This window comes from Vanacampus margaritifer, chromosome 14 (genome assembly GCF_051991255.1).
Source record: "Vanacampus margaritifer isolate UIUO_Vmar chromosome 14, RoL_Vmar_1.0, whole genome shotgun sequence".
Lineage (NCBI taxonomy): Eukaryota > Metazoa > Chordata > Actinopteri > Syngnathiformes > Syngnathidae > Vanacampus > Vanacampus margaritifer.
Window position 1 is genome coordinate 14,915,902 of NC_135445.1, and position 9,345 is coordinate 14,925,246.

Below are 9,345 nucleotides of genomic sequence, written 5' to 3' on the forward strand. Positions count from 1 at the left end.
AACATTTAATATTTAATGTGATGTACTTTGCTTAATTGAAGATTTGTGGAGCCAAGTATATGACTTTAAGTAGTTGTTCTTTCTAGGTCATTGTCATTAGAAGCTTGAATGCACTTTGTGTGTGCAATATATTATTAGCAGCAAAATCACCTTGAGATCACACAAACAAAATAAGCCAACAAATATTCTGCACGTATGTATTGTTTTTTTGTTTTTGTTTTTTTGGGGGTGTGGTGGGGGGGTGCATACCATTAGCTGAATGCTGATTGTGAACTTCTTAAGGCACCTCCCCCTTGATTTCTTTTGCTCAAAATATAAATGTTTCATCAAGCATTCTTGTCAGTGTTGTACATGTCAGTCAACGAATTGTGTTCTTTCACTAAGAGGGAAAACTAGTTACTTTGAAAGTGGATTTAGATTGTTGTTGATTTAATTCAGATTGCAAGGTACATGTTCTGTATGAGTGCACTTCTGGGCACATCATGTTTGCAAGAATTACTTTCCTGTGCAGAACCATCCTCAGAAAAATGTCAGAGGTCTGTTGTCAAATCACTACACATTTACATGAAACAACATTTACACAATGTCCCTCTGCCTCCGAGCGAACAGGCCTCTCTAATTTGACACACCTATTGATCCATAGCCTATCGATCCACCATTCAACCCCCACTGTTTTTCCTAGCAAACGTAGCAGAAACCTAAAATGCATGGCGTGCATGTGTACTTCAGTTCAGCATGAGAAGAGGCTAGTCCTGACAGGGATATCACATCTATGATTTATGTGGGGCCTAACATAACATGGGAAACACATCAGAAAGACAGGCCTCAGTTTGACAATGACTCACTGAAGCATTCATTTCAAATACCACATCAGCTCTGTTTATGTCAAAGTGTTGGCAAGTGGAAAGCCTGCTTTGGCCTCCCACTCTTGATCAGATAACATGGGTTGCATATCACAGTCGTCCAACCATGGTGAACGTTATAGGGTTGTGTTCACATTAGACTAATGTGAAAAAAATGCTTTGTGTATGAAGAACACATGCATGTTTTGCACACAAGCAGAATGCACGCAAAGCGCTCTGATGTGCATACATTTCAAGCTGAGGGTTTTACTTCATATATATATATATATATATATATATATATATATATATATATATATATATATATATATATATATATATATATATATATATATATATATATATATATATATATATTGGTCCTGTCAAAGTTAAAGCCTTAATTTAGCTTCTGGCAAATTATGTAATTTTATAAATGAGCTCTATGGAAACGCTTCAAGGCGTGTTTACAGACAGAGGGTGGATTCAAAAAAAGAAAATACTAACTTGCGTTCCTGTTGCCTGCACTCACTTTTCAGAGAGCCAGCCAGTAGCATGAGTCCGAATCAGTATATCAAAAGATTAGCAGCCCCGACCGCCCTGGCGGTATTCGCCCTTCTCTTCATGCAGCCGGAAGAGCCACCAAGCTCGTTCGTGGACACCTCCACTTGGAGGGACACGCTGTTGCAAGGCACTCCAGTGGGCATCATAGCATGTGTTTCCCTCTTCTTGTTGGTCTCCGCGTACAAACTGCTCTTCAGCCCATTGGAGCTGCTCAAGGCACCGGATGATGTGGGATACATCGTGGAGGACGGCCGCTCCAAGGCGCGCACCGCTAATGATGTGCGCCGCCGCAGGACAATGGGAGACCTTCCCCCGGTCTACCCAAACGGCTGGTACCGAGTGCTGGATTCTCACACGCTGGAGAGAGGAGACGTCAGAGATGTGACCATGGTTGGTATGTAGCCTACAACTGCATTCAAATTAGACCATAACAGTTCGGTGTAAAACTCGCTAAACTTGTAGTGCGATGGATTACACAATAAAAATTAGGTTCGATTTGATTAATCTCTAGAGTACAAAGTAACTGAAATTGTTTGAATTTAAGGGCTCTTGTAGCATTTACACAATGATGGCTGAGTTGAGATAACTTAAAATGATGCATGCAAATTGACTTTATTTTGTTAATGTTTCTTTATTCTGTCAGAATGCAAATCACGATTCAAAGTGTTATCCGGGTACGATATTGAACACATTTGTTTACTGTGGCGCTTCATATCGTAGCCTACACTGCTAATTAAACTGAAGCATGCTAACCGTTTATGTTTGTTGTGAAATTTGGATACTTAGTGACATTGTCTTGTCTAACAATGCCTCATTGTTGACAGCTTTTCACACGTGTATGTAGTGTGTAGGCTTGTAGCCAGAGAAACATAACTCCCTTAACTCATTCACTGCCATTGACAGCTATAAACGTCAAAAATTCATTTAAACTATTTCTATTAGTTTAACATTTTTTCCCACTTTTGTTAACAAGAGTATGAAAACCTAGAAAATAAACTTTATTGTACATTTAGAACAGATATGAAATTTGTGATTAATAAAGAGTTAACTAGTGAAGTCATGCGATTAATTACAATTAAAAATGTTAATCTCCTGATGAGATGATTATTAAAAATTAGGGGCGTCAGGCGATTAACATTTTTAATCGTAATTAATCGCATGACTTTCAATAGTTAACTCACAATTAATCACAAATGTTATATCTGTTCTAAATGTACAATAAAAACATCTAGGTTTTCATACCCTTGTTAACAAAAATAGGAAAAAATATGTTAAACTACTCGAAATAGTTTAAATGATTTTTTTACGTTTATCACCGTCAATGGCAGTGAATGAGTTAATCGTGTAATTCTTAGTCTAGCTACAACCATTTGTGAAAGCCTAGCACTTGTCTTGAGTAGTCACAAAATTAATACCACTTGGAGCTCATGACGATTAGTTTACAGTATTGATACTGACCAGAATGGTCAAGGGAAAGATGGCTCAAAAGTTCCCAAATAAAGTAAGGTTGAACTTGTGAAAGCTAGCAGGGCATGGCCCTTCTGAGCAGATGTCAGAAAATTTAAAGATGTCACTTTTGATCCTTCCATGTTGGATCTTCGTACTCTGAGGCAGAATTGACTTAATGGGAAAGATTAGCTACATTTAGACCATTTTTTCATCCTGTGTTGTCACACATGAATAAAATGACAACTTCTTTGTCATAATAATCACCCCCCCCCATTAAATATTATATTATTCTTAGACAATTGCAACAATTTCCTAATTTTCCAATTTAATTCACAACATTTTTCTCATAATAATGCAACTTTATTCTGTTCAGCCATCATCAATTAATTAATTCTTCTCTGTACAAGTCTGTTTTGGCTTTTTAGCTAATTAAAAGTAGGGAAATAAATTAGATCCATTAATTTGATGATGCCCTGTTCATTTGTCCTTAATGTGTGTGGTGAATGAGTGTTATGCTTTCATGTAGTAATATTATTTTTAGTCGACTTATTCCCACACTCATTTAACAGTAACGTTAAAATGTTACATACAAATTGTTTGTAAAGTTAATAAAGGATTCATTTTAACAATGCCTTTGAACAGATTATTTCTGTTATTATTTCCTATATGGGATAAATGACTTGGAAAGAGTAGCTGGATTATGTCTGAAATCTCTGAGGAAATGTTGATATAGTTTTTGTTTTTGGTATTTAGGTCAGCCATATACTAAATCATTGATTCAATAAATGTATAATGCCAAAACACTTCATTGGGATAAAGCTTGTTAAGAATGTGTCATCTACATGTGAGAATTTGCGATTATAAAATTGGATTAGTGAGCAGCAAAATTTTTGACCTTGTGGCAGTCTACACTATTTAGGGACTTCTAAAAATTGTGATGCAGTATACTTTGACTAGAATCTGATGCTGCTTCCTCAGTCAGGACAGCCACAAATCTTGTTCTAATCTCAGAGCAACATTATCACTGTAAAGTGTCAAGTGTTAAACCCCATACTCTAATGACAGTGACGAAGACAAATTAGCCTGTAACAACTCTCGGATTTGATGTGCTATTTTAAATATATTTTTGAAGTTTAGCCACCACACAAAATCAAAATAAATATCAACAAAGATATGGATGGATGGGCCTGGCCTGATTTTGTGACTTAGCAGGGACTACTGAAAATTAGTTCTTCTTACAAGCATCACATTTTCACATTATTTTAAAGACAATGTTATTTTATGTGATGAATGCTTGAAATGCGGCGTCATGGTGGTTGACTGGTTAGCACCTCCACCTCCCAGTGCAAAGGACGTGAGATTGAGTCCGGGCTTCTGCCTTCCTTATTTATTTATTTATTTATTTAGAAGACAGGCTCCAGCATGACCCTAGTGAGGATAAATTGTTCGGATAATGGATGAATGTACTGTATGTATGACTTGCAGTTCTGAAAGTGGGGGTGGCGGCCGTTCTGTGTGAAGTTTGCATGTTCTCCCCATGCTTCTATGGATTTTCTCCAAGTACTCTTGCTTCCTCCATCATTGCAAAACATGTTTCTTAGTTTAATTGAAGATGTGAATGTGAATGGTTGTTAATATGGAGGGGAATAAAGAATGTTGGTTTGATTTTGTAACAAAACAATAGGCGGGGAAAAAATAACCAAAATTTGTATGTCAGCGTAAAGTCTCAGGAAGGTGCCTTTCTAAAACCCAAATAAATCTCATCGTTAACACCATCTGCTCTAATATCTTACATTGTTACTTTGTCAAAATGACTACTGTGAAAAAAGGTTATTGAAGCAACAAAGTCAGCGGTGGCCTAACGTTCATTCTGCAATTGCATCTCTTAGGTGTAAAGCTGGTAGTTTTCCGAGGTGAGGATGGGAAGGCCTACGTGTTAGATGCCTACTGCCCACACTTGGGTGCCAACCTGGCGGCGGGAGGACGTGTGACGGGAAACTGCATTGAGTGTCCATTCCATGGATGGCAGTTTCGAGGGAACGATGGCAAATGTGAAAGGATACCGTACGCTGAAAAAGGTAATGACCATTTCAGATGCATGTTTATAATCACTTCTGGAATTTAAAGAAAAATATTAAGTAATAAGATAATGTTGTTCAAGCAATAAAGAAAACAAATGCTTGAGCGTATGTTACTTTAGCCTTCTGTATTGTTGATGAATATATCCAGGTCCAAGTGTGCCACCAATCGGAGAGATTTCCCCAAAATAAGGAAGGTCTTTGGTGTACGACGGTATTGCCTTTAATCTATTTGTTCTTTAAGTGCCAGATTTTGCAAAGGTGGACACCTGGCCCAGCTGTGAAGTTAACGGTCAGATCCTGGTTTGGTTTCACTGTGATGGAGAAGATCCTCAATACACTGTTCCAGAGCAGGAGGAGATTACCAAGGGCCAGTGGGTCTATCGTGGAAGAACAGAACATTTTGTCAGTGCTCACATACAGGTACGTTCTTGTGATATATAAAAAACTAAACAAAAAAAACCAACAACTCTTTCACTGCTCATCTTGTGTGTAAAGCAACCTTAATGTAAGAATCATTTTCTTACCAACATGTAAATCAAAATAAGTTTGTGGAATGTGCCATTTTGAGAAAAAAGAAAATGTAAACGTCTCAATTTTTATTGCAAAAGTCCCCCTATAGTTCCTTATAGACTTGATATTGTGATGATGCATAACCGAGTTTTGCATTAAGTTGCCAGCGTCACTCTGCAGGACATTCCTGAAAATGCAGCAGACCTTTCGCACCTGACTCACTTGCACACGCCAGGCATCGTCAGCGGGGTCGATCTTCGCTACACAAACAGCAAAGCTTGGCAGTTTGTGCGACATGATTGGAAAGTATGTTTATTTGCGGCTAATTCATCTTTTCTCTGCCACCATGTTCACCTTCCTGGCATTCTTACAATATGTAAGCCTGATTCTAGAGGACATTGTGCCATTAAATTTGCACTTTGGTGTCTTAATCACACATGTGAAGCATATCACAGACATGTTAAGACATCTTGGCACTCTTTGAAACACTTTTTATATAAGAATTTGCGTTTTAAGTTATGTATTTTTCTCAATTCTATGTACGTGTGCGTGTGTTTTAATTCAAGGCTCAGTGGGCACCAGAGTTTTTTCCCAACAGTCATTGCTCTCAGATGCTGGTGAAACATTCCCTTTATGTGTTTGGATGCCATTGGCCGGTGTTGGATCTCCACGTTGTTGCTAGACAGGTACAAGAAAGTTGAAAGCATCTCACACTGTAAATCAACATTAAATCGATAGCTTGATAATGCATCTTCTTAGACTGCTGGCTTGTAACTGTAATTATGATAATAGGGTCATACTGGGTTACCTTCTTTAAGTGCACAAAGGTACACTCACTGGCTGACTTTAATTTATAAGACCCTTCTTGGCATGGCTCCATTTTATTTAAGGACTTTTAGACAGAGAACTGCAGGACGTTATGCATTACGGTCCTGTGACATTCTCCATCTTTCTGTTCCTCGCGTCAGAACTGAACTAGAGAAGAGATCATTCCGTTTTTATGCCCCCACAGCCTGGAACTCTGTACAGACTTAACTAAAGCTCTCAGGGCCTACTACAGTTGGAGGCTTTCGATCCATATTGACTGATAAACAGTGTGAGACCACTCAGTAGAGCCTGTGTTTATGATTTGTTATTTGTCCTTTAACGTGTATGCACTTTATTTTAAGACATCATACATTTGTAAAATGTATTTAAATGTATTGTATGTATAGTCTCAGTTTTAATGACGTTTGCTGTTGACCTCTTGGCCAGGTCACCCTTGTAAAAGAGATCTTGATCTCAATGGGTTTTTAGCTGGTTAAATAAAGGTGTATGTATACAGTATATATATATATATATATATACTTGTGCACAGAACTGTACATTTGAATGCATCCACACAATTGACTGAAGCATGCATATCATATTGAAAACAAAACATTTGATGTGTTTCAGGTAGGACCAGGATTGGTGTTTCTGCAGTTTGACCACAGCTTCTTGGGCAGTGGAGTGATCCTGCAAGGTGTGACACCAGTGGAGCCTCTCTTGCAGTGTGTCTCACATACAATCTTCTATCAGTCAAACATTCCTGCCCCGGTGCCCAAATTTATCTTGAAAGGAGAATCTATTCAGGTAAAGCCTATTCGAAGCATTAGTTTAAAATGACTTGCATACCTTAACTGGAATCCTACATTTCTTCTTCTCCTCCTTCTCCTCCTCTTCTTCTGCTTCTACTTCTACTGTCGTTTTGCCATTGCAAATACTTTTGCTGGGTAATCACCATCTTCTAAAATGGAGTGTGTGACAATATTCAATGATAGGGTAACAGGAGTATCTGCTAATTCTGTACCACTTAAAATTAATTTACCATTATGCCATCTTTTGTTTACTGTACCGTATGTTGTTTGTCTAGTTTGAGCGGGATGTGATGATCTGGAACAATAAAAAGTACATCTCGAAGCCTCTCCTGGTGAAGGAAGATTCAGCCATCCAGAAACACAGACGCTGGTACAGTCAGTTTTACAGCGAGAACAGTCCTCGACTCCAATACCAGCGGGACACTTTAGACTTTTGACCTCCCTTTAGTTACTTTATAAATATTTACTTTCAAGTTAAGCATAATTTGTGTATGTTCATAATTATTCACCTTATTTTTCTATAGAACTATAAAATAAATATTATATTATGGTACTCACAGTGCCCAGTTGTTATGCAATTAATTAAAGCCAATGCTATGTGTACCTGTAGTAGTGGTGGCAAAATCGAAACTGTGTTTGGTACGTACTGGAACCCAGGCAGAACTTGGGATTCAAATTGCGTTTGTAAATCTGTCTCAGAATCACAATGTCTCGTGACAGTTGCTGTTCCATTACGCGAAGTAAGTGAACATGTAATCCCTTTTCTAAAATTAAATAAAATCCTACCATTGCACTATATGAAAATTCCTGGTCCGAGTGGTATGTTTTTGCAGGTCATTCTTTTTCCTCTCTAATGCTTTCTGTCGAAACTTAAGATGCCCTGTCGCAAAAAAACTAAAACAAAAAACAAAACCAGACTTGCAAATGTAGAAATTTGTGGTTAAATGTGATAGTACTATGAGTCTCATTAAAGCAATTAAGTCATTTTGGAAAATGATTATTTTTTTCAAAGGCAAAATCAAAACAAACCCATAATCAACAACAGTTTTTGTTGTTGATTATGGGTTTGTCATTTGTTCTTCTATAGGCCTACTTATTTTGACGGGGTAGGGTTTATGCAGTTTTCCCCCCATGATATTATCTCTTTTTTTTTTCTTTTTTTTTACAATTACAGTATATTGCCAGTTATGTAAATTAGGTGATGACAGATAGCCAATAGTTAATTTCCTTACTGTTGAGCAGAGCTGGCAACACTAATCTGCTTTTTGAATGTAATATTTTACAATTGGCCACCAGATGTCCCTGTGGGGAGATGTTTTGAACATTCCAACAGATCAATTCTTTTTCTGAATGAATTGTTACTAATGATGTGATCGTTTTAATGTTCCATTTCTGCCATCCCTAATGAATAGTGTTAAACTGCTATTATTACAATATCGTGTGGGGTCCAACTCTGAACATTTGGGGCACTATGTGAAAGAAGCACATACAGTAGATTAAGATGTGAAAAATAAAGAATAGACAAAGAAGAAAATAGATTCTGGTGTATATACAAATGTAATGATTGATGCCATGTAACTTCTGTGTGCTAGCTGCTAAATAAATTGAGTCAATAAAGGAATGCAAAACTGCTTCTTGAAAAGCCCACATACTGTCTTGGCAATGAGGATGGCGGAGCTGAACTTGAGCCAATCTTCACCCTTTCTGCAGAATGTCGAAGATCCACCGTTCAAAGCATGGAAACAGACTTTTTAGAATTAGTTGCTAGATTTCTGATTCATATCTAATGGAGGAACAAAACTGTGTATTAACCTTTTGCACGTGACTGTCATTGCCCTCATGGGAACGCCCCCTCGGGGACACTGGACGGCAAAAGAGCCACTTGCCTGTATTGTAACCATTGAATCTCATACAGCTTAAAGTCCTTCATCTAACTGATTATCTTTTAAAATGGTCATATCTTGCTTTGCGGTCGGTTGTACAGACAGACAAAGGAATAAACCAAATGTTGCTTTTTATCGCATACCTACCAATGACGTCAATTGATAGCAGCAATCAACAGAAAGGACTGGCAGCCCACAAAGTATTCACGGATTTGCAGCGATCATTTTTTTGCATGGTTAGTAGATTAATGTTGTAATTAGTAGATAAATGGTCATACATTTTACAAGTAAACGTACACTCTAACAAAGATTGTGCATTTGACTGTTTAATAATGGGGGATTTCGTCTTTGTGTTTGGAGTTTTAACTCTGGAGCTGGAGTCATATTCATGAAATTA

The 9,345-nt window shown here is 37.6% G+C and overlaps 1 protein-coding gene across 1 annotated transcript; it reads left to right on the forward strand.

Annotated features, from left to right (window-relative positions):
- The first annotated feature begins 1,367 nt into the window (after positions 1 to 1,367).
- LOC144063626 (cholesterol 7-desaturase nvd-like) lies at positions 1,368 to 7,831 on the forward strand. Its single transcript, XM_077585350.1, has 7 exons — positions 1,368 to 1,800; positions 4,745 to 4,933; positions 5,178 to 5,356; positions 5,627 to 5,752; positions 6,013 to 6,132; positions 6,884 to 7,060; positions 7,341 to 7,831. Exons 1-7 carry the CDS (start codon positions 1,398 to 1,400, stop codon positions 7,500 to 7,502), a joined length of 1,356 nt encoding a protein of 451 aa, XP_077441476.1. The 5' UTR covers positions 1,368 to 1,397; the 3' UTR covers positions 7,503 to 7,831.
- Positions 7,832 to 9,345: the final 1,514 nt, after the last annotated feature.